This window comes from Chrysemys picta, chromosome 23 (assembly GCF_011386835.1).
Source record: "Chrysemys picta bellii isolate R12L10 chromosome 23, ASM1138683v2, whole genome shotgun sequence".
In the NCBI taxonomy this organism is placed as follows: Eukaryota; Metazoa; Chordata; order Testudines; family Emydidae; genus Chrysemys; species Chrysemys picta.
In genome coordinates this window covers 450,649-476,402 of record NC_088813.1, presented here as the reverse complement: position 1 = coordinate 476,402, position 25,754 = coordinate 450,649, and the positions used below count along the sequence as shown (strand labels likewise).

General features: G+C 48.2%; 1 protein-coding gene across 6 annotated transcripts in view; it reads left to right on the top strand.

Moving 5' to 3' along the window:
* LOC101951584 (butyrophilin subfamily 2 member A1-like) overlaps positions 1–25,483 on the top strand; it is a 51,949-nt gene extending 26,466 nt beyond the window's left edge. For all 6 annotated transcript variants that reach the window (XM_008177068.4, XM_065576785.1, XM_008177069.4 and 3 more), the window contains 9 exons: positions 5,379–5,726; positions 7,314–7,595; positions 9,231–9,347; positions 10,337–10,369; positions 21,489–21,521; positions 21,619–21,651; positions 22,687–22,707; positions 22,806–22,832; positions 24,176–25,483. In XM_008177068.4, coding sequence (XP_008175290.2) covers positions 5,379–5,726; positions 7,314–7,595; positions 9,231–9,347; positions 10,337–10,369; positions 21,489–21,521; positions 21,619–21,651; positions 22,687–22,707; positions 22,806–22,832; positions 24,176–24,678 — 1,397 coding nt within the window. In that variant the 3' untranslated portion in view covers positions 24,679–25,483. The remainder of the gene's footprint in view (positions 1–5,378; positions 5,727–7,313; positions 7,596–9,230; positions 9,348–10,336; positions 10,370–21,488; positions 21,522–21,618; positions 21,652–22,686; positions 22,708–22,805; positions 22,833–24,175) is intronic.
* The last annotated feature ends 271 nt before the right edge of the window (positions 25,484–25,754 follow it).

Sequence of the window (25,754 nt, the reverse complement as noted above, 5' to 3'; positions counted from 1 at the left end):
GTTATCGTGCAGTTTATGCTGAACCAGAACCTGCAAAACCAGGCGATGAGGAGTAGGCTACGGCAGCGCGGTGACGAGAGTGATGAGGACATGGACATGGAATTCTATCAAACCGTGGGCCCCGGCGCTTTGGAGATCATGCTGTTAATGGGGCAGGTTCATGCCATGGAACGCCGATTCTGGGCCCGGGAAACAAACACAGACTGGTGGGACCGCATAGTGTTGCAGGTGTGGGACGATTCTCAGTGGCTGCGAAACTTTTGCATGCATAAGGGCACTTTCATGGAACTTTGTGACTTGCTGTCCCCTGCCCTGAAGCGCCAGATACCAAGATGAGAGCAGCCTTCACAGTTGAGAAGCGAGTGGCGATAGCCCTGTGGAAGCTTGCAACGCCAGACACTACCGGTCAGTCGGAATCAATTTGGAGTGGGCAAATCTACTGTGGGGGCTGCTGTGATGCAAGTAGCCAAAGCAATCCCTGAGCTGCTGCTACCAAAGGTAGTGACTCTAGGAAACGTGCAGGTCATAGTGGATGGCTTTGCTGCAATGGGATTCCCTAACTGTGGTAGGGCAATAGATGGACCCCATATCCCTATCTTGGCACCGGAGCACCAGGGCAGCCAGTACGTAAACTGCAAGGGGTACTTTTCAATGGTGCTGCAAGCACTGGTGGATCACAAGGGATGTTTCACCAACATCAACGTGGGATGGCTGGGAAGGGTTCATGATGCTCGCGTCTTCAGGAACCTTACTCTGTTTAAATGGCTGCAGCAAGGGACTTACTTCCCAGACCAGAAAATAACAGTTGGGGATGTTGAAATGCCTATAGTTATCCTTGGGGACCCAGCCTATCCCTTAATGCCATGGCTCATGAAGCTGTACACAGGCAGCCTGGACAGGAGTCAGGACCTGTTCAACTGCAGGCTGAGCAAGTGCAGAATGGTGGTAGAATGGGCATTTGGACGTTTAAAAGGTCGCTGGCGCACTTTACTGACTCGCTCAGATCTCAGCCAAACCAATATTCCCATTGTTATTGCAGCTTGCTGTGTGCTCCACAATCTCTGTGAGAGTAAGGGGGAGACCTTTATGGCGGTGTGGGAGGCTGATGCAAATCGCCTGGCCGCTGATTACACACAGCCAGACACCAGGGCGATTAGAAGAGCACACCAGGAAGTGCTGCGCATCAGAGAAGCTTTGAAAACCAGTTTCATGACTGGCCAGGCTACCGTGTGAAAGTTCTGTTTGTTTCTCCTTGATGTCTAGAAAGGAGTACGGCAGAAAGGGATCTAGGGGTTATAGTGGACCACAAGCTAAATATGAGTCAACAGTGTGATGCTGTTGCAAAAAAAGCAAACATGATTCTGGGATGTATTAACAGGTATGTTGTGAGCAAGACACGAGAAGTCATTCTTCTGCTCTACTCTGCTCTGGTTAGGCCTCAGCTGGAGTATTGTGTCGAGTTCTGGGAACCGCATTTCAAGAAAGATGTGGAGAAATTGGAAAGGGTCCAGAGAAGAGCAACAAGAATGATTAAAGGTCTTGAGAACATGACCTATGAAGGAAGGCTGAAAGAATTGGGTTTGTTTAGTTTGGAAAAGAGACGACTGGGAGGGGACATGATAGCAGTTTTCCGGTATCTAAAAGGGTGTCGTAAGGAGGAGGGAGAAAACGTGTTCACCTTAACCTCTAAGGATAGAACAAGAAGCAATGGGCTTAAACTGCAGCAAGAGAGGTCTAGGTTGGACATTAGGAAAAAGTTCCTAACTGTCAGGGTGGTTAAACACTGGAATAAATTGCCTAGGGAGGTTGTGGAATCTCCATCTCTGGAGATATTTAAGAGTAGGTTAGATAAATGTCTATCAGGGATGGTCTAGACAGTATTTGGTCCTGCCATGCAGGCAGGGGACTGGACTCGATGACCTCTCGAGGTCCCTTCCAGTCCTAGAATCTATGAAAACCCACCCCCTTGATTGACTCGTTCTCTGTAAGCAACCCACCCTCCCCCTTCGATCCCAGCTTGCTTTCAAAGGAAATAAAGTCACTATCGTTTAAAAATCATGCATTCTATATTAATTGATTATAAAAAGAGGGAAAGAACTGACAAGGTAGCCCGGGTGGGGTTTGGGAGGAGGATAGAAGGGAAGGAAAAGGCACTAAAAAAGTTCAGTGTAATGACAGCCTTTTTGTTGGGCTGTCCACTGGGGTGGAGTGGGAGGGTGCACGGAGCCTCCCTCCCCCCCCTCCCCCCGTGTTCTTGCATGTGTGGGTGAGGAGGCTATGGAACGTGGTGAGAGGGGAGGGAGGTTATACAGCGGCTGCAGCAGCACTCTGTGCTCCTGCTGCCATTCCTGAAGCTCCACCAGACGCCGGAGCATGTCCGTTTGATCACGCAGCAGGCCCTGCATTGCAGCCTGCCACCTCTCATCTCGAGCATCCCTCATGGCCTCACGTTCACTGGCATCTTTCTTGTACTTTGATACCATGTCCTTCCACTCCTTCAGATGAGCTCTTTCATTGCAGGTGGATTCCAAGATTTCCGAGAACATTTCGTCTCACATCCTCTTTTTTCGACGCCTTATCTGAGATAGCCTTCGGGACGGAGGAGGGAGGCTTGAAAAATTTGCAGCTGCGGGAGGGAGGGAAAAAAGGGAGAGAAGTATTTAAAAAGATACATTTTACAGAACAATGCTTATACTCTTTCATGGTGAACAACACTATTCACATTACATAGCACATGTGATTTCGGTACAAGGTCGCATTTTGCATCTTAATATTGAGTGCCTGCGGCTTTGGTGTTAGAGAGCACAGACGCAGGTCCGGGCAACAGAATTCGGCTTGCCTGCGGCCATGGTAAGCCATTGTCTTTTGGCTTCTGCAGCTTTCCTACAAGCAGCGCCCTCCTTTCCCACATACCAAGCAAAGCCCGTTGAGTGCTGCAGTTTTCCTGTTAATGTGCAGCAGCAGAAACCAAACTAATCCCCCCACATCCAATTCTCTGGGATGATTGCTTTATCCCTTCCCCCACCGCGTGGCTGGTATCAGGGAAGATCCCCCCCACCCCCCCGCGCTTAGCTAACTGCAGGAAAGGATTTCTTTTCAGCCACAGGCAAACAGCCCAGTAGGAATGGTCACCTCTGTCCCCTTAATTAAATTCCCGTATTTCAACCAGGTTACCATGAACGATATCACTCTCCTGAGGATTACACAGCGAGATAAAGAACGGATGTTGCTTGAATGCCAGCAAACACCGGGACCATACGCTGGCAGGCTTTGTCATGCAATGATACCAGATTACTTGCTACTAGCATGGCGTGGTCAAGTGTCCTACCATGGAGGACAGAATAAGGCTTGTGGAAAGGCTTTTAGAATACCTCCAGAGAGCTTCATGGAGATGTCCCCGGAGGATTTCTGCTCCATCCCTAGACACGTTAACAGACTTTTCCAGTAGCTGCACTGGCCACGAATGCATCCCAAGTCCTCAGGGCAAATTAATCATTAAAAAACGCTTGCTTTTAAACCACGTTTTATATTTACAAAGGTACACTCACCGGAGGTCCCTTCCATGGCCTCATTGTCTGGGGGTTGGGAGGGTGCTTCAGTCAGGCTGAGAAAAAGATCCTGGCTGTTGGGGAGAACGAAGTGCTGTGTGCTCTCCGCAAGCTTGTCGTCATCCTCCTTCTCCTCCTCTTCCCCATCCACAGAATCCTCAGGCATGGCTGAGATTACCCCCGCCTCGGAATCCACGGTCAGAGGTGGGGTAGTGGTGGCAGCCCCCCCTAGAATTGCATGTAGCTCAGCGTAGAAGCGACGTGTCTGTGGCTCTGACCCGGAGCAACCGTTTGCCTCCTTTATTTTTTGATAGGCTTGTCTGAGCTCCTTAACTTTCACGCGGCACTGTAGTGAGTCCCTATTGTGGCCTCTCTCCATCATGCCTTTGGAGATTTTTTCAAAAGTTTTGGCATTTCGTCTTTTGGAACGTAGTTCTGCTAGCACTGAATCCTCTCCCCATATAGCGATCAGATCCAGTACTTCCCGTACGATCCATGCTGGTGCTCTTTTTCGATTCTCGGACTGCATGGTTACCTGTGCTGATGAGCTCTGCATGGTCACCTGTGCTCTGCACGCTGGGCAAACAGGAAATGTAATTCAAAAGTTCGCGGGGCTTTTCCTGTCTACCTGGCCAGTGCATCTAAATTCAGATTGCTGTCCAGAGAGGTCACAATGGTGCACTCTGGGATAGCTCCCGGAGGGCAATACCGTCAAATTGCGGCCACACTAACCCTAATCCGAAATGGCAATACCGATTTCAGCGCTACTCCCCTCATCGGGGAGGAGTACAGATATCGATATTAAGAGCCCTTTATATCGAAGTAAAGGGCTTCATTGTGTGGACGGGTGCAGGGTTAGTTCGTTAACGCTGCTAAATTCGAGATAAACTCCTAGTGTAGACTAGGCCTCAAAGTCAGTGGCAGAGCTGGGAACAGGATGCAGGTGTTCGTGGCTTCTAGTCCCACGCTCAGTCCCCCAGCCTCTCAGGGCTCACAGCATCACATTGCTTCCATTTATATGACGGTCACTGTGTCTGTGCTCTGCCCTGCCTTTAAAAGGTCTCTTGAAAATAACTCCTTCCGCATGCCAGACCCTCAAGGGGTCACATTTTCCAAGAGGGTAGCCACCTGGCCTCAGTGGCTCTGAGACCGGCCTCTGGGCTCTAGCTCTCCTGTTTCTCATGGTGAGCACTGCCCAGTGACTACAGGCTAGGGTTTATTAGTTTATTACTCAACTGGAATACGGAGTTGGGAAATCCTTAGGTTAGCACAGAGGGGCAGAGGTTAAAACACGGCTCATAGTGGCTGAAGCCAGGGCTCCACTGAGCCAAGCTGCTGTAGGATCCCTCTGGACTCTCTCTGTCCCTTTGCCTCTGAGTCCAGAAGGAAAGGCCCTGTGTGGCTGTGAATGCTGTTTTTAACCCAGGCTCCCTGACACCCATCATCCCCTGTTCTCCTGCTGCCAAACCATGCTGAGTTCATATATCCAACCTGCACTGGCTCCCCAGCCATTAAGTGATAATGTCCCAGTCCCAGCTCTTCGTTTTTCTCTTCCAGACTGGATCCTGCATTCACAGGTGCAGGTTGTATCCAGTTCACTTTAATTATTCTGGTCTGGAACCAGGAGACAACATATTTCAGACACCTCATGCCTTCCGTCTGTCTGGAGAGGCATTTTAACCCTTGTGCATTCAGGGGGTAACAATACAGAGTCTGACGGGGAGACCCATTGCTGATAAAAATATTACAGTAAATTCCCATTTCCATCGCCATGACATATTCCTAGTTCCACTGTAGCTACAGTTTAATTTGTCCTGGTTCCTTCTACAGTGAGTTTCAAGGTGATTGGACCCGATGGCCCCATCAGGGCACTTGTGGGAGAAGACGCTCTGTTACCCTGTCACCTCTCCCCCAGGATGAGCGCTGAGAACATGGAGGTGCGCTGGTTCCGATCCACATTCTCTGCAATTGTCCATCTCTATCGGGATGGGAGAGATCAGGTTGGCCAGCAGATCGCACCGTATCGAAGCAGGACGAAGCTACTGAAGGACGGTATTGCTAATGGGACTGTCTCCTTGAGGATACACGACATCACCCCCTCTGATGAAGGGACTTACGGCTGCCTCTTCCAATCACCCACCTTTTACGAAGAAGCTGTGTTGGAACTGGAGGTGGCTGGTCAGTAGCATGGGCTGTTGTTTACCCTTCCCAGCACCAGTGAGCACTGGTCAATGGTGTGTCTCACCCCCATCCCCACAGTTCTGGTCTACTCAGACTAGTCACCTCTCACAGGAAAGGCACCGGAGCGCTAGGGAATGAGGCCGGCTGTTAATGGGATTGATGCACCCGCCTGCCGACTCCTCACACCCCCTGGAGTAACCAGCTCCGTGTCCAGCTCCTCCACCCCCCAGCTGCTGGGGCATCTGTCTGAGCAAGGATCAGGGCCCATCTGTTTCCCCAACCTCCACTCTGGGGATATGCCCCAGACACAGCTGCTCATCCCAGGGAGTGTGACCCCTTCTGCCACAATTTCCTTGGGCACTGAGAGAGTTTGTGGAAATCTCCCAGAAGCCTCTGCTTCCAGGAGCTGATAGAAGACCTCTAGGTAGCGCGGTGTGTCTATGGATGGTGTGGACTGCACTCTCAGCAAGTTTGCAGATGACACTAAACTAGGAGGCGTGGTAGATACACTAGAGGGTAGGGATCGGATACAGAGGGACCTAGACAAATTAGAGGATTGGGCCGAAAAAAACCTGATGAGGTTCAACAAGGACAAGTGCAGAGTCCTGCACTTAGGACGGAAGAATCCCATGCACTGCTACAGACTAGGGACCGAATGGCTAGGTAGCAGTTCTGCAGAAAAGGACCTAGGGGTCACAGTGGACGAGAAGCTGGATATGAGTCAACAGTGTGCTCTTGTTGCCAAGAAGGCTAATGGCATTTTGGGCTGTATAAGTAGGGGCATTGCCAGCAGATCGAGGAAAGTGATCGTTCCCCTTTATTCGACATTGGTGAGGCCTCATCTAGGATACTGTGTCCAGTTTTGGGCCCCTCACTACAAGAAGGATGTGGAAAAATTGGAGAGTCCAGCAGAGGGCAACAAAAATGATTAGGGGTCTGGAGCACATGACTTATGAGGAGAGGCTGAGGGAACTGGGATTGTTTAGTCTCCAGAAGAGAAGAATGAGGGGGGATTTGATAGCAGCCTTCAACTACCTGAAGGGGGGTTCCAAAGAGGATGGAGCTCGGCTGATCTCAGTGGTGGCAGATGACAGAACAAGGAGCAATGGTCTCAAGTTGCAGTGGGGTAGGTCCAGGTTGAATATTAGGAAAAACTATTTCACTAGGAGGGTGGTGAAGCACTGGAATGCGTTACCTAGGGAGGTGGTGGAGTCTCCTTCCTTGGAGGTTTTTAAGGCCCGGCTTGACAAAGCCCTGGCTGGGATGATTTAGTTGGGAATTGGTCCTGCTTTGAGCAGGGGGTTGGACTAGATGACCTCTTGAGGTCCCTTCCAACCCTGATCTTCTATGATTCTATGAACTCTGGGATAGATCCCCTGAGGTCCATGCAGCCACAGGGGGTGACCGGAGCTTTGTGTGTGGACAGGTGGTAGATCTGTATGTGTAACATCATGGCAAGTGAGGACAATGCTACACCGCTGGGGCTCACACTGCCACAGTCCCAGCACTCCAGTCTGCACCAGTGCAGTTCTCTAGTGGGCCCAGGGTGTAGCAGTGACACAGGTTCACTCCATTCCCCTCCAGGTCTGGGTTCCACCCCTCACCTTTCTGTCGATGGCTATCAGGATGGAGGGATCCACGTGGTGTGTGAATCGGCTGGATGGTATCCGGAGCCCCAAGTGCTGTGGAGAGACCTCAGTGGGCAGCGACTAGCGCCAGTGATGGAGAAAATATCCCAGCAGGCTGACAGGCTGTTTGATACTCACATTGCTGCTGTTATAACAGATGCTTCGAAACAGAACCTGTCCTGCTCTGTCATCAACCCCCGTCTCGGCCAAGAGAAAACAGCGAAGCTGCACATAGCAGGTCCAGGGCCGGCCTTTGGGAAAATGGCACCCTGGGTGACTTCGTATTTTGGCACCCTGGCCCCTATGGATGCAGTGCCCCCCTATTGCCCTGACCTCTGTGGGTGCCCTCCCATTGCCCCTGGCCTCCACGGGCTCCCCCGGCTCCCCACAGCCCCAGGGTCCCATTGCCTCTTCCCAAGAATAGAGTAAGGGAAGGAGAGAACCAGGCAGGTGGGGGGAGAGATGGACCCATCTTGTGCTAGTGCAGAGAAGCTGAGAAGTGGTACTCACTTATAAAACTAAGTGGGATTTCACACTTCTAATTTGAGACGTATGTGTGAAACTATTTGTAAAAGACACAACAACAATAATAACAAAAAACCCCTTCTCCCCTAACCCCTCCTGCTCCCCCTTCTACCCAGCCCCTTGCGCCCCTCTTCTAACCCCTGTACTCCCATCCTGTGCCTCAATCCCTGCCCTTCCCCCTTTCCCCGACCTCTGAACCCATCCTGTGCCCCAACCCCTGCAGCCCTTCTGCCCAACTCCCTTCTGCACCCCTTCTTTCCTAGTCCCTGTACTCCCCTCCTGCACCCCAACCCCTGCACTGTGCTGCCTTCTCCACTAACTCTCTTGCGCCCCTCGTCCCCAACCACCTTCTGCACTCCCTTCTCCTCTCCTATTCCCCATCCCCCCTAAACATTTCTGCACCCCCTTCACAACTAAGCCCTGCACTCCCATCCTGTGCCCCAGCCCCTGCACTGCACCCCCTTCACCCCTAACCTCAGCAACACTCCTGTGCTCCACCCCTGCATCCCCTTTTCCCCAACTCCCTTTGCACCCCTTCTTTCTTAGCCCCCACTCTCTCTTCCTGCACCCAGGTGGGGAAAGTGGCCTGGATGCTAGGGGCAGCTGGCATTGCTGCTCGCTTCCCCCCTCCAACTCCTCGCTCACATTGCTCCTCGTTCCCCCCCTTCCTCCGTGCCCCCTAGGGGGCTGTTGGGGGGGAGCAAGGAGCAGCATCATGGCTCCATGCATCCAGGTCACTTTCCTCCCCTGAGCTGGGTAAGGGGAAGGCAGAGAGCAGCAGCTCCTGATGCCTCACAGCACACCCAGATGGGGAAAGTGACCTGAGTGCAGGGAGCTCTGGCATTGTTCCTTGCTCTGCCCCCACCCACACAGCCCCCTGGGGGGCACAGAAGAATGATGGGGGGGACACGCAGTATCTGTGCATTGCGGTTCCCCAAACAGGAGAAATCTGGGTGCCCCCTCTCACGGTGCCTCCGGGAGTTTGCTGCACTCCCGTGCTGGCAGGCAGTGAGCTGCTCTGACAGTGCCCTGGGCAGTCTCCCAGGTGCCCCACCCCTAAGGCCAGACATGAGCAGGTCAGGCCAGAGTGCTCGGCACCAGCAGAACAAACGGTCTCACAACAGACGGCCTATCCGCAATGTAGCCAGGGCCTAGCCAAGTTCAGTGACCAGGATAAAGCTTGGACTCAGCCTCATGGGAGAAGCCACTTCTCATCTCTCAAAAACCAGACCAAACATGTCTGTGAGATCCTCCCAGATCACTGCAGGATGCTGCAGGCTCCCCTCACTCCTGCTGCTGCCACATCGATTCTGTCTGGGTTTCAAATCAATGCAACTTTTCCTTGCAGATGTGTTCCTCCCAAGGACCTCTCCCTACCAGGTGGCTCTGTCGGTGACCCTGGCTGGTGTGTTTTTTCTCATCCTTTTGGCCAGTTACTGCTTCTGGAAGCAGCACAGAGCAAAAGGTAGGGTGACCGAGGGGAAGGAATGCTGTCGGATCGGAGAGAGGGTCTCCTGACTTCAGAGAAGGTTGTCAGGGGGCTTCAGTCCCGTGCCATGAAGAGAGGTTTGAATGAAGTCAGTGAGAGAGCTGGAGGGAGAGGGAATGAGCCATGGAAGAGAGGAGCTGAACACACCCTGGGGGCAGGGGGGTGTCCTGGATGAGCCACAACTGTGTGTGTGAACTGAGACATGCCCAAAGTCACCCCTTTGGGGCGCATTGTAGAATAGAATGTACCAGACCCTAGGTACTCAGTGGGTGTCGGGGTCACTCAGACTGAAGCAGGAATGAGACCGGGAAAACTGGGCATGGATCTGTATTGTCACTTGTGTCACACTAGCACCTGTGAACACCACACACACCTATTGGGAGACAGTCCTGGCCCCAATGAGTTTATAATCTAATTAGGGCAGGCACATGAAGGGAAGGAGGGGAAACAGAGGCACAAAGCAGGAAAGGACTTGCCCAAGGGTACCCTGCAAGTCAGCAGCAGAGCTGGGAATAGAGCCCAAGTCTCCTGAGCTCCAACTCAGCCCCCATCCACTGCCCAAGCTACCTGCTAACTTCCGTGTATTGAACAGGCCTGCTTGCAGGCAACGAGGAGCAGGAGCTATTCATCAAGGTCCCTCCCATATCCAGCAAGACTTATGAGGCTCCCTGGTGGTTGGTGAGGCTAGTTAGACCCAAAGGGCATTATAGTAGAGCTATTGCCATTGGGGAAGGGGAGAAGCTATAATGCTATGAGGCACCTTTGTCCCAGTGTAATTGCATCCACACTAGGGGTTGTACCACTATAACTATTTGGGTAAAACATCACACCCCTAACCGCCATAACTACAAATGCTATCTGAGCACCAGGCCTTAGTAATTACAGTCCAGTGACATTCATTAACAGGAGTGATATCATGGTAAACGTGACATTGCAATCTTACATGTCACTTTCTCTCCCTCTAGACACTGAGCAAGCTGAACTGAAGAAAAAGATACGTGAGTGTCTATTATTACTACTACTATTGTTAATAATAATAATAAATTAAAAACAGGCTTGTGGATGTGACCCACTGTGAGTGTGTGTTACAGGCCCCCTGTGAGCCAATTCACACAGCCCCAGCTAGAGAGCCTGGCTCTAACAGCTCCTCTCCTCTGTGGAATGGGACGGGGGAACCTGTGACCCGTGCACCAGTGGATTATGTACTTTCTCTGTCCCAATCAATGTGAACACTGGATAAGCCCCATGAATGTGAAAACTGCCCTTTTGGCCAACACACTGGGGACTGAAGTGGGAACTTCTGTGTCTGAGTTCCTGCTGATGAGTGTTACGCTCCCAGCACATACATAGAGACGTTAGATGCATGCTTCCAGCAAGTGAATCTATGCTTTTAACGTAACATGACATAATTGCATGGAATCCGGAACCCCAGCACTGCTGTAGTAATTTAGATGGAATAAACAGTTAAAGGTGACAACACAACCATGTCACTGTCCAACATTAAACAGAGTTAAACACCTTTGGGGTTTGGTATCCAGAGACCTCAGCCTGCTTTGTACCATGGCAAACACACCATTAAAAATACAGAAAAGAAGGAAAAACAGGTAAAGCATTTGAAATGTAAAGTATTACATGAAACTTTTGTTTTAATGACATCCCCTGTTCCCTTTGCCTTTAGTGAAAGACTTTAGAAGGACAGCTCCCCCCTCTCATGGCTGACAGTCTCTTAGATGGTGTTAAAGATGGGAATGTCCTTTTTTGAGAAAAGAAGAGATGTTAGTAGAGACAGGTTTGAACTGTGCAATGACCCATGTCTTGACTAGGCTATGCCTACCGTGAGGAGAGGCGGAGGCAAACCATCACCATGGAGTTAACCTTACATTTTAAACTTAATAAAGGAAAAACCCCAGAAATTTGGCAGGAACAATACTATAATAGAAAGTATGGAATAATGATAGAATAGAAAGTAACATCAAATACTCACTTAGGAAAAAATTAAACTGTAAATCATCATTCACAATAAAAGAAGTTTGACAATATGCTGTGTGACCCCGGGAGGGAGTCAGTTCCTCCTCTCCCTCGCTGCAGAATCGAGAGTGACCCCAGTTGTCCCATCTTTGCCTCTGTCCAGTGTGTGATGCTCCTTTTCTTTGATGCCGGCACCTCTTTCCAACAGAGAGAGAGAGAGAGAGAGAGAAGAGTAGCAAAGAGAGAAAATGCAGCTTCTGTTCTGGTGCTGACTCTCGCTGGCAGCCTCACTGCGGAGAAACACAACCCAGCCCACAATCTGATCATCCACTTTGGAAAAATCACACCAGCATCAGACTGTTTGGGGCATAGCTTTTATCTGCCTCTCTGGTCACAGGATCACAGCAGTGCTGCAAAATATGCATTCTTGGCCAGCTAAGCCAGAGAGACAGGAAAGAGAAGAAATAATTTAGAGAAGGAAAAGGACACATTGGTGGGGGCAGACATCACATTGCAGGTGGTATTCAGGAGCCAGCCAGAGCTGGTGGAAGTGGCATTGCCTTCTGGGTCCCTCTCTCTGGCCTGGTCTGGTCAGGACATCTCTCAGGATTAGGATGAAGAAGGCCTGGGATTCCAGGGGAGGGAGGAGTGGCAGCCATAGTGGCGAAGCTCACTCCTTCCCCTTCTTTCAGCCAAAATAGCAGTACCCTGCATCTGTTCAAATGTATTCCCGCCAAAATCTTTTTTTAAGAACACTGAAATGGAGTGATGGGTGGAATAGTCCATCCGCTCATTATTTTGTCCACCAATTAGGCCTAATTTCTGACAAATTTTGTTGCACTGATTTCTGATCCCACACGTCTCTTGTTTACCAGGCATGATCTTAACAGAGTCTTTGAGTTATATCAGGAGGCATTTTTGTTTGGACTAATTCAGTCTGTCTCACTCCTCTTTGCATCTTTTCCCCTCCACATTCATTGTTGTAGGTTATTGTGACATTTTATGAGCTTTCACTCCTGTCTCATTGTTGAGCTCATAATTAGGGTAAATTTGCAGGCCCAATTACTACACCACCACCCAAAACCCAAAAACAGAGACACACCATATTTGGGGTCAGGAAGGACTGTTCCCCTGGGTCAAATTGGCAGGGACCCTGGGTTTGTTTTGTTGGGTTTCTTTTGTTGTTGTTGGGTTTTTTTTTTTTTTTTTTTGCTTTCCTCTGGAACATGGGTCATGGATCCTTTGCAGGTTTAAACTAGTGTAAACGGTGGAGTCTCTGAGACCTGCAATCTTTAAAACCACGATTTGAGGACGTCAGTAACTCAGCCAGAGTTTCTGGGTCTATTACACGAGTGGGTGGGTGAGGTTCTGTGGCCTGCAATGTGCTGGAGGTCAGACTAGATGATCATGATGGTCCTTTCAGGCCTTAAAGTCTGTGAGTTTAAGGCAGAGCAACGCAACTCTTCTCCTACTTCTCTAGGCTGGCTCTTTGCACACCGGCTGCTGGAGACGTGGTAAACAGTGAAATGACAAAGTTTGCAGATGATACAAAATTACTCGAGAGTTAAGTCCAAAGCTCCCTGCAAGGAATTACAAAGAGATCTCACAAAATGGGCTGACTTGGCAACAAAATGTCTGATGAAATTCAGTGTTGATAAATGCAAAGTAATGCACATTGGAAAGTATAATCCTAATTACATACAAAATAATGGAGTTTGTATTTAGCTGTTACCACTCAAGAAAGATCTTGGAGTCATTGTGGATAGTTCTCTGAAAACATCCACTCAATGTGCAGAAGCAGTCAAAAAAGCTAACAGAATGTTAGGAACCATTAGGAAAGGGGTAGGTAATAAGTGAGAAAAAATTATACTGCCACTATATAAATCTCTGGTATGCCCACGTCTTGAATACTGTGTGCAGTTCTGGTCATCCCATCTCAAAAAGTATGTTAGATTGGAAAAAATACAGAAAAGGACAACAAAAATGATTAAGGGTATTGAACAGCTTTCATATGAGGAGAGATTAAAAAAACAGACTGTTCAGTTTAGAAGAGAGACAAGTAAGGGGGGGATATGATAGAATTCTATAAAATCATGAGTGGTTTAGAGACAGTGATTAGGAAAATGTTATTTACCCTTTCACACAACACAAGAACCAGGGGTTACCAGGTAAAATTATTAGACAGCAGGTTTAACCCAAACAAAAGGAAGTACTTCTTCGAACAATACAGAATCAACCTGTGGAACTTGTTGCCGTGGGATGTTGTGAAGACCAAAAATATAACTGGGTTCAAAAAAGAATTAGATAAGTTCCTGGAGGATAGGTTCATCAATGGCCAAGATTGTCAGGGATTCAACCCCATGCTCTGGGTGTCCCTAAACCTCTGACTGCCAGAAGCTGGAACTGGACAGGAGATGGATCACTTGATAATTGACCTGTCCTGTTGATTCCCTCTAAAGCTTCTGGCACTGACCACCGTTGGAAGACAGGACACTGGACTAGCTGGACCACTAGTCTGGCCATTCCTATGTTCTTAAGCCCCAGATCACACACTGACACTTCCCTACAGAGCCCCCTAGCCTTCAAGCAGGACCAGGAGCCCCCTCACACTTAAGACAATAGCTTGTCATCTTAACACAATCTCCACTACCCCACAGTCAGCACTGTCTGACATGAGCCTATGCGTAATAACAACTGGTTCCAACTGGCTCAGGCGAGATTGCTCTGAAAGGTGTCGTTCACCACTGCTAGGGGTTGTAACAACTTGTATTCTCTGTTAATTGACCCACAGGGGGACTTTTAACTAACATCATCAGTGGGTTACACATCCAGTTGCAGGGAATCAAATCTATTTCAACATGTTCAGTGGCCATACTGGGACCCATGGGTGGCCTATAGACTCCAATTCTTGAGGGCCACTACTGTTGCTCATCAGGATAGGAGAAGGAAATCTACTGCTTTTCTGTCTAGATCTCCTGATCCAGAGGAGAACAGGCAGTGAGATTAGACAAAGGGATTACTCCACTGACTAACATCTCTTCATCCTCTCCTGATGAAGCTGTTATGCCTCCCCCACCAACTTTGGCAAATGACTTCAAACCATTTCAAGAGAGAAATGGATTCTCTACAAATTCCACTGGAAGAAGTCAAGGTGTTGCAACACAAGCTGCTCAACATCCTACATACTTCATCCTAAGACTGTGTTGCACTCACTATTAATGAGGCATTGCTGGACCCAATAAAGACATGCATCCCACATGCAAGAGAGCAGATAAAAATATTATGTTCCCTCTAAAGACTCGGATTTTTATTTTCACACCAATTCCCAGACTCCCTTGTCATCGATGCTGTAAATGAATGTGGCAGACAGCACCGTGCTAAATCAACACCCTCTGACAAGAACTTAAAACAATTTACAGACTAACATTTATTTGGGCATAAGCTTTTGTGGGTAAAAAACCTCACTTTTTCAGATGCATGGAATGAAAGTTACAGATGCAGGCATTATATAATGACACATGAAGAGAAAGGAATACCCTACAAGTGGAGAATCAGTGTTGACAGGGCCAATTCGATCAGGGTGGATGTAGTCCCCTCCCAATAATAGATGAGGAGGTGCCAATTCCAGGAGAGGCAAAGCTGCTTTTGTAATGAGCCAGCCACTCCCAGTCCCTATTCAAGCCCAAATTAGTGGTGTTAAATTTGCAAATGAATTTTAGTTCTGCTGTTTCTCTTTGAAGTCTGTTTCTGAAGTTTTTTTATTCAAGAATAGTTACTTTCAAATCTTATAGAATGTCCAGGGAGGTTGAAGTGTTCACCTACTGGCTTTTGTATGTGACTATTCCTGATGTCTGATTTGTGTCAATAATTATTATTATTAATAATAAAATAATAATATTAAATAATAATATTATTTATTATTATTATTATACATAAAAGAATAAATAACACCGCTGACACAGCTGCCTGCTTCATCTCAACAGTGGTGGGCTTGCGGAGGGCTTCCTGGCTTCACCTTTCTGGCTTTCCAAGGAAAGTCCAGTCTACTGTGGAGGACCTTCCATTTGAAGGATCCAAATCATTTGTGGAGAAAATGGATGAATCCCTCCACATACTAAAAGACTCTAGAGCCACTTTGCATTCACTGAGAATTTATGCACCTGCACAAAAAAGGAGAAAAAATAAATCACAGATGACACAGAGATCCCGGCCTGATCAATTTTCTCCTCCCCAGAGGCATTATGAACTCCAACAGAAAACACAATGAATAAAAAAGGGAAGATCAACTGCCCCACAATCATCAACATTACAGCCATCTACATCTATGCATGAATTTTGATGTGTTGTTTGAGGCCCCGAGTTACCACCCCCATTTTAATTTGCTGCAAAAACACAAATATCACCACTACTTTGGCAACTGCTGACTCTTTTTCGTCAAAACTGAGACCAAGTGGGTTTTGAAGATCATCTCCACAGGATATTCGATCCATTTTACCTCCCTCACTCCTGCCTACCCCTCTCTCCCGGCCCTCCTAAGGAACCCTTCTCATGAGTATTCACCCACGAAAGCTTATACTCCAATACTTCTGTTAGTCTATAAGGTGCCACAGGACTCTTTGTCGCTTCTCATGAGCAGCTTTTACATCAGGAAAGAAGCTATCTTCTGAACCTACGTGCTATAGAACCAGTTCCTACCCAACACAGAGGGAAGGGCTTCAACTCCAAGTACTTCCAGATACTGAAAAAGAATGGTGATTGGAGACACATTCTGGATCTAAGATCACTCAACAGATTTCTAAAGATACAACACTTCAATAAGGTTACTTTGGCAGCAATAATCCCATCTCTGGACCATGGGGACTGGTTCTCGACCCTTGACCTACAAGATGCTTACTTCCATATTGCGATCCACAGAAGGTTTCTAGTATTCACTCTGGGACAAGACCACTTTCATTATCTGGACCCAGATGTTCTCAACAGTCCTTTCTGTGGTTGTGGTGCTCTTTTGCAAACAAAGAGTGATAATATTCCTGTATCTAGATGATGGTCTGCTCAAGGCATGCTCCTTTGATGATGCCTGGACGCCCCCACAAAAGACTATGGACCTATTCCTCCAACTGGCTCTAAACATAGACATCCAAAAGACCATATTAACTCCAGTATAACATCTGGAATTCATAGGAGCCTACCTAGATGGAGCAGAGGCCAAAGCCTTCCTCTCCTTATGCAGGTTCAACACCTTAGACAACTTAATCTCGACAGGACAGGCCACCCTCAGACCTTGGTCAGAAATGGCCTTCAACTACTGGGACACATGGTGGCAGGCACCTTTGTAATAAATCACGTGAGACTCCACAAGTACTGCCTTCAGTGGTGGTTCAGCACAGTGTACATACCAAGCACACACAGTATAAACAAACTTCTATTGATGCCCTCAACAGTCAAAAACTCCTTCAACTGGTGGAAAGACCCTCACAACCCCTCACAGGAGTTCCCTTCACTCAACCACCCCCAATGCTAATAATGACAACAGACTTATATCCATTGGGATGGAGAGCCCACCTGGACACCAACACTATTCAATGCAAATGGTTCCCCTTCGAATCCACATTGCATATCTACTTACTGGAATTCAGAGCAGTCAGGAAAGCTTGTTCACATTTTCTACCACTGATTGGGGCAAGCATATAAAGATTATGACAGACAACATTGCATGTATGTTTTACATAAATCACTAGGGAAGAGCAAGCTCACTGTCCCTTTGTACCAAGGCAGTGAAACTCTGGAACTGGTGCATTCACCACCACATAGAACAGCTTCCGTATTAAGAGAGATTAATAAGACTGGGACTTTTCAGCTTGGAAAAGAGGTGACTAAGGGGAGATATGATAGAGGTCTATAAAATCATAAGTGGTATAGGGAAAGTAAATAAGGAAGTGTTATTTACTCCTTCTCATAATACAAGAACAAGGGGTCACAAAATGAAATTAATAGGTAGCAGGTTTAAAACAAACACAAGAAAGTATTTTTTCACACAACGCACTGTCAACCTCTGGAACTCCTTGCCAGAGGGTGTTGTGAAGGCCAATACTATAACAGGGTTCAAAAGGGAGCTAGATAGATTCATGGAAGATAGGTCCATCAATGGCTATTAGCCAGGATGGGCAGGAATGGTATCCCTAGTCTCTGTTTGCCAGAAGCTGGGATTGGGTGACCGGGGATGGATCACTTGATGATAACCTGTCTGTTCGTTCCCTTTGGGGCACCTGCCATTGGCCACTGTCAGAGGACAGGATACTGGGCTTGATGGACCTTTGGTCTGACCCAGTATGGCCATTCTTATGTTCACATCAACATCTCAGCAGCTCACCTCTCGGGCACACAGAACTCTCCTGCGGACACTCTCAGCAGGAACTTTTCCCAGGATCACAAATGAGAAAGACCTTTCCATTCTCCACAGCATATTTCTATGTTGGTGAGTCCCAAAGATAGACTTATTCACCACAGCCAGAAACAAGAAGTGCTCCCAGTTCTGCTCCAGAGCTGTCCTGGGTCATCACTCTCTCGGCGTTGCCTTTCTCCTACATTGGAACACAGGTCTCCTCTATGCCTGTCCTCCAATTCCTCAAATATCAAAGGTCTTGCTTCAGATAAGAAAAGAAAGAGCCAGGGTTATACTTATAGACCCTTTGTGGCCATGACAAACATTATTCCCATACCGTGCTCAACTGGCAATTTGCATGCCTGTTCCTCATCTCCTCTCTCAGGCAAGGTCCATCACCCCAATCTACAGGTTCTCCAACTCAATGGTTCCAAAGCTTAGAAATGACCTGCTCTGAGTATGTAAAGACCATGTATACTCAATAGTGGAAGAGCTTCCAGCTCTGGTGTGACTGGAGACATGTTACCCCTACATCCTCTCCACTACCACTGTGGTAGATTGCATCCTAGAACTAAAAATGTCAGGGTTCTTTCCATACTCCATAGAAGTACATCTCGCCGCCATCACCACCTTCCATCATAAGACTACAACAAGAAGATGTCTCAGGGCATGAGTAACCCTTCCCACAAATTTCAGGGTGGTAGCTGTGTTAGTCTGTGTCAGGGCTGCTTCCCCACTCTGAACTTTAGGGTACAAATGTGGGGGCCTGCATGAAACTTCTAAGCTTAACTACCAGCTTAGATCTGGTCCACTGCCACCACTCCCAAATGTGCTAATTCCCTTCCCTGGGTAGCCTTGAGAGACTCTTCACCAATTCCCTGGTGAATACAGATCCAAACCCCTTGGATCTTAAAACAAGGAGAAATTAACTATCCCCCTCCTTTCTCCCACCAACTCCTGGTGGATCAAGATCCAACCCCCTTGGATCTAAAAACAAGGAAAAATCAATCAGGTTCTTAAAAAGAAGGCTTTTAATTAAAGAAAAAGGTAAAAATCATCTCTGTAAAATCAGGATGGAAACTAACTTTACAGGGTAATCAAACTTAAAGAGCCCAGAGGAATCCCCAAACAGAGATAAACACTCTAGCAAAAAGGTACATTTACAAGTTGAGAAAACAAAGATAAAAACTAACACGCCTTGCCTGGCTGTTTACTTACAAGTTTGAAACATGAGAGACTTGTTCAGAAAGATTTGGAGAGGGATTCTTCCGTCCTAAGTGCAGGACTCTGCACTTGTCCTTGTTGAACCTCATCAGGTTTTTTTTGGCCCAATCCTCTAATTTGTCTAGGTCCCTCTGTATCCGATCCCTACCCTCTAGTGTATCTACCACGCCTCCTAGTTTAGTGTCATCTGCAAACTTGCTGAGAGTGCAGTCCACACCATCCTCCAGATCATTAATAAAGATATTAAACAAAACCAGCCCCAGGACCGACCCTTGGGGCACTCCGCTTGAAATCGGCTGCCAACTAGACATGGAGCCATTGATCACTACCCGTTGAGCCCGATGATCTAGCCAGCTTTCTATCCACCTTACAGTCCATTCATCCAGCCCATACTTCTTTAACTTGGCAGCAAGAATACTGTGGGAGACCGTATCAAAAGCTTTGCTAAAGTCAAGGAATAACACATCCACTGCTTTCCCCTCATCCACAGAGCCAGTTATCTCATCATAGAAGGCAATTAGGTTAGTCAGGCACGACATCCCCTTGGTGAATCCATGCTGACTGTTCCTGATCACTTTCCTCTCCTCTAAGTGTTTCATAATTGATTCCTTGAGGACCTGCTCCATGATTTTTCCAGGGACTGAGGTGAGGCTGACTGGCCTGTAGTTCCCCGGATCCTCCTTCTTCCCTTTTTTAAAGATGGGCACTACATTAGCCTTTTTCCAGTCATCTGGGACCTCCCCTGATCGCCATGAATTTTCAAAAATAATGGCTAATGGCTCTGCAATCTCATCCGCCAACTCCTTTAGCACCCTCAGATGCAGCGCATCCGGCCCCATGGACTTGTGCACGTCCAGTTTTTCTAAATAGTCCCGAACCACTTCTTTCTCCACAGAGGGCTGGTCACCTTCTCCCCATATTGTGCTGCCCAGTGCAGCAGTCTGGGAGCTGACCTTGTTCGTGAAGACAGAGGCAAAAAAAGCATTGAGTACATTAGCTTTTTCCACATCCTCGGTCACTAGGTTGCCTTCCTCATGCAGTAGGGCCCACACTTTCCTTGACTTTCTTCTTGTTGCTAACATACCTGAAGAAACCCTTCTCGTTACTCTTAACATCTCTTGCTAGCTGCAACTCCAAGTGTGATTTGGCCTTCCTGATTTCACTCCTGCATGCCTGAGCAATATTTTTATACTCCTCCCTGGTCATTTGTCCAATCTTCCACTTGTAAGCTTCTTTTTTGCATTTAAGATCAGCAAGGATTTAACTGTTTAGCCAAGCTGGTCGCCTGCCATTTTTACTATTCTTTCTACACATCGGGATGGTTTGTTCCTGCAACCTCAATAAGGATTCTTTAAAATACAGCCAGCTCTCCTGGACCCCTTTGCCCTTCATGTTATTCTCCCAGGGGATCCTGCCCATCTGTTCCCTGAGGGAGTCAAAGTCTGCTTTTCTGAAGTCCAGGGTCCGTATTCTGCTGCTCTCCTTTCTTCCTTGTGTCAGGATCCTGAACTCGACCATCTCATGGTCACTGCCTCCCAGGTTTCCATCCACTTTTGCTTCCCCTACTAATTCTTCCCTGTTTGTGAGCAGCAGGTCAAGAAAAGCTCTGCCCCTAGTTGGTTCCTCCAGCACTTGCACCAGGAAATTGTGCCCTACACTTTCCAAAAACTTTCTGGATTGTCTGTGCACCGCTGTATTGCTCTCCCAGCAGATATCAGGGTGATTAAAGTCTCCCATGAGAACCAGGGCCTGCGATCTAGCAACTTCTGCTAGTTGCCAGAAGAAAGCCTCATCCACCTCATTCTTATCCCCATTTTACACTTAGGGAACTGAGGCCCAGACACATCAGGGCCCCAAATCAGCTAGATACAGGCTTAACTTTAAGTGTGCGAATAATCCCATTATTATAAGTCAGTCTCTCACTATCAGGCATTTTTTCCAGCCCTCAAATAATTTTTGTGGCTCTTTTCTGCATCCTTTCCAGTTTTTCAACGTCTTTTTTCAAATGAGGTCAGCCAGTTGTTCAGGCAGCCCCATAGCCAGCTGCACCGGCTGCCAGCCACTGCTGGAATGGCACAGGGCAGCTGGCCCCGGGGACCACCTGACCAGCAGCCGATGGGGCTGGCCCCAGAGACTGCCTGAGCAGTGGTCCCTCAGGCGGCCGGAGCAACTGCTGCTCAGTGAGCCCTGGCAGCTGGTGCTGCTGGTCCTGTTCCTCCTCCAACAGCGGCCCCCCTAAGATTTACTTAGGGGTACTTATAGTACAAGTCATGAACTGGTCACAAGCGGTGAATTTTTTTGTTTATTGCCCATGACCTGTACACAACTTTCTCTAAAAATACCTGTGACTAAATCGTAACCTTAGGCCTGATACAGAGGTGACTGAGTGAGGGTCTAAGGTCTGTGATGTACTGGAGGTCAGACTATGACCCTTCTGGCCTTAAGCTCTGTGAATCTTTGATTTTCTGTAAAATAGCAGCTGTTAGTATTAGAGGGGACCATCGCCCCCCAGAATCTCACCTTTTTCACTCTTCTTTCTTTAGAAAATCTGCAATCTGAACTGGAGAAAGAGAGAGGTAAGTTCCTGGGACAAGTTCCCTGAAATAACAGTAGGAATAACCCAGTTAATGTAACAACATGAAACTTCACCTCTTTCTTCCTTTTCTCCTCCAGAGATTCTGCGCTCTGAGCTGGAGAACGAGAGAGGTAAATGTCTGGGCTCACTGGAGGCTTGAACGATTTTCTCTCACTGTACATAGTCAGACAGACTTTGGCTTCTGTCTCTGCACTATCTGTTAGGAGAGGCTCTGGGAACCAAACGGACGGGGAGCTCTGACCAATCATAGAGGGGAGTAACTGCTCCATAGATAAGATTGCTGCTCAGTTTCCAGCATAAGCCTGATTTTAGCCCCTCCTTTAAAATCTGCACACAGGGGAGCGTCCATATCCAAAACTGGTGGGTCTGCCTGGGCCAAAGTACCTTTTTGCTATTGAATTTAAAGGAATGGCGGGGTGGGGGGGATCCTGATGCCCTGGAAACAGGGGCTCAGCGCAGTCTCAAAGTCTCCTAGCACTCTGACACTTTGAGGCACAAACTCAGTGAGAAGGAGCTAACTAATGTTGCTGGGCCCATAAGCTGAGATCAGGGCCGGCTCCAGGGTTTTTGCTGCCCCAAGCAGAAAAAAAAAAAAATGATCACGATCTGCAGCACTTCAGCGGCAGCTCTACCGCCGCCGTTTCATTCTTCGGTAGCAATTCGGTGGCAGGTCCTTCGCTCCGAGAGGGAGTGAGGGACCCACTGCCGAATTGCCGCCGAAGAACCAGACGTGCCGCCCCTCTCCATTGGCCACTCCAAGCACCTGCTTGCTGCGCTGGTGCCTGGAACCGGCCCTGGCTGAGATCCAGTGTCCAGGGCCAAGGGTTAGCTCATTAAACCCTCACTTCCACGTTATCAGGGCCTAGCCCCTTGCCAAGCTGCCTGGCACATGGGGAGTGTGGACACTACACCACAGGTGAGCCCAGCTAGGGCAGGGTCATGGAAGCCCAGCAAGGGTCAGATGCCAAGAAGGGGGGTGTGATCCATGGAGAGATCTATGAGGATGGAGCTCAGGCCAGGAGACCTGGGCAGAAAGAGGCCAGCAGAGAGCACAATGGGGAGGGCAAAGTGTCCTTTAAAGGCACATTCCCTAACCCAAGAGCTGTTATAGAACTGACTGTACACCCATGTCTTTCTGTTTGCAGGGAAATCCCTGGCTGAACTTGGTAAGTGCTATGTGTCTCCTTTCCCCTATATGCCATTGTGTCCTACGCGGGCAGTCCGTGCTCCGGGGAGTGCTCACCTCTTGTGTGTTTGATTTCAGGCTGGAGTAAAGTCAGCAAACATGCAGGTAAGTGAAGCTGGTATTTTAATGTCAGCCCCCCTCCCCCCTGCACCACTCTGCTGCCCAGCAGATGCACACATGCCAGAAGTCACAGGGAAAGAACAGTGTGGTCAATGAAAATGCCAGATTTGTCCCCAGTTTCCTTGCATGAAACAAATGCTCACACTTAACTATGGAGTCATGAGAGCTCCAGTGTAACTGCAATAACTTAGAGTGCTCCTAAGGCTGGGAACTTACCCGCTGTCAGTTCAGGGGGGAGGTGCTCACAGGATTGGTAATTGTGGGTCAGAGTTGGCGTTTTACTGGACACATATGGTGAATTCTCATATCATGTGTTGTGTTATTAATTGACTTCATGAACTAGAAGGGTTCTAGGAAACTGTAAATTACCTTAACTGACTGTGGGTAATTATCTTAATGCTTTTTGGATTCTGGTGAAATCTCTGTTTTTACAGAGTTGTCAATCAGTAGCCCTTTGGCCAATTCAGTTCAAATTTGGTAGAAAAATTCTACCTAGACCCAGACCAAATCTACCAAATTTGAGTGTGATACGACTCTGTGGGTGTTAGAATAGAGGGCTCCCAACTCAGGCGTAGATTGGAGACTCAGTTGTGGTCTTAGCTGTGGAGACGTGGGAGCAGCCCCACAGCACAGATTTTGTGGTAGGTGACTACTGAGTTCTCGTAATGGTTGAAATGATGTCCGTGTGTGTAACACCTGAGCTCGCTCCTCACAGGGGCCTCTGTAGAGGTTACAGACAGGCCCAATGGGAGCTAGAGGCATCTCCCGCTCTTTCAGGGGAGCTATTTGCCCCTAGTGCCTGGGAGGAGAGCTGCAGTGAAATGCAGAGGGGCAGGTCCCCGGGAGGTAGAGCCTGGAGATCAGAGAGTGTCCTAGCTAAGACAGCGCTGTGGGTGCTTGACCCCCCTGCCCCCAGCCCCACCCTGACTCCACCCCGCCCCACCCCCATTCCAACCCCTTCCCCAAAGTCCCCACTCCAACTCCGCCCCCTCCTTGCCCCTATTGGACTCCTTCCCCCAATCTCTGCCCTGGCCCCGCCTCTTCCCCGAGTGCGCCGCGTTCCCCCTCCTCCCAGAGCTTGTTACGCAACGTAACAGCTGTTTTGCAGCGGCAAGCACTGGGAGCTAGGAGGAGAAGCGGGGATGCAGTGCGCTCAAGGGAGGAGGTGGAGACGGAGTGGAGGCGAGCTGGGGCAGGGAGCTTGGTGGTGGGTGCAGAGCACCCACTAATTTTTCCCTGTGGGTGCCCCAACCCCGGAGCACCCACGGAGTCAGTGCCTATGCCGATAGGTTGGGCTCTGCCCCTGATGCTCTGCCCCATCTCTGCAGCGATGGTGATTCTGGATCCGGACACAGCTCATCCCAGCCTCCTGGTCTCTGAGAATCAGCGATCTGTGAAATGGAGGGGCCTGCAGCAGGACATCCCTGACAACCCCGAGAGATTTGACAGTGAAACCTGCGTGCTGGGCTCGGAAGGGTTCACCTCGGGGAGACACTACTGGGAGGTAGAGGTCGGGGGTGGTAGGACCTGGGCTGTGGGGGTGGCCAGAGAGTCTGTCAGGAGGAAGGGCTGGATCAGCTTTTCTCCTGAGGAGAGCATCTGGGCCGTAGATCAGTGTGGGAGCCATTACCGGGCTCGCACCTCCCCAGAGACCCTCCTTCCCCTGACTGCGAGCCCCGGGAGGATTGGGGTGTATCTGGACTATGAGCGGGGCCTGGTGTCATTTTATCATCCTGGTGTGGAGGCCCCGATCTACACTTTCGCCTCCTCTTTCACTGGGCAGCTCCGCCCTTTCTTCTGGGTCTACTCCCCAATCACGCTGTGTCCCTGAGATATGGCATGTTGGGATAGCACCTCTCACTGGTCAAAGACTTTTTTGTTCTGTTGTTTTTCTGAAATGGACTAATTTTTCCTTTTTAAATATTTTCATTAAACATAAGAACGTCCGTACCGTGTCAGACCAAAGGTCCATCTAGCCCAGTATCCTGTCTACCGACAGTGGCCAATGCCAGGGGCCCCAGAGGAAGTGAACCTAACAGGCAATGATCAAGTGATCTCTCTCTTGCCATCCATCTCCATCCTCTGACAAACAGAGGCTAGGGACACCCTTCCTTACCCATCCAGGCTAAATAGCCATTAATAGACTTAACCTCCATGAATTTATCCAGTTCTTTTTTAAACGCTGTTATAGTCCTAGCCTTCACAACCTCCTCAGGCAAGCAATTCCACAGGTTGACTGTGCGCTGTGTGAAGAAGAACTTCCTTTTATTTGTTTTAAACCTGCTGCCCATTAATTTCACTTGGTGGCCCCTAGTTCTTATATTATGGGAACAAGTAAATAACTTTTCCTTATTCACTTTCTCCACACCACTCTTGATTACATTTTCCCAATGTGTATAACAGTACTTTGCATTTATCAGCACTGAATTTCATCTGCCATTTTGTTACCCAGTCACCCACTTTTGTGAAATCTCTTTGTAACTCTTTCCAGTGTTCTTTGTACTTCACTATCTTGAGTAATTTCTCATCTGCAAATTTTGACACCTCACTGTTTATCCCTTTTTCAAGATCATATATGAATTAGGGCTGTCAAGCAATTAAAAAAATTAATTGCGATTAATCGCACTGTTAAATAATAACAGAATACCATTTATTTAAATGTTTTTTGATGTTTTCTATATTTTCAAATATATTGATTTCAATTACAACAGAATATAAAGTGTACAGTGCTCACTTTATATTTATTTTTGATTACAAGTATTTGCACTGCAAAAAAAACAAAAGAAACAGTACTTCCCAATACACGTACTACAGTGCAATCTCCCTATCATGAAAGTTGAATCCACAAATGTAGAATTATGTACAAAAAAACCTGCATTCAAAAACAATGCAAAACCACAGAGCCTG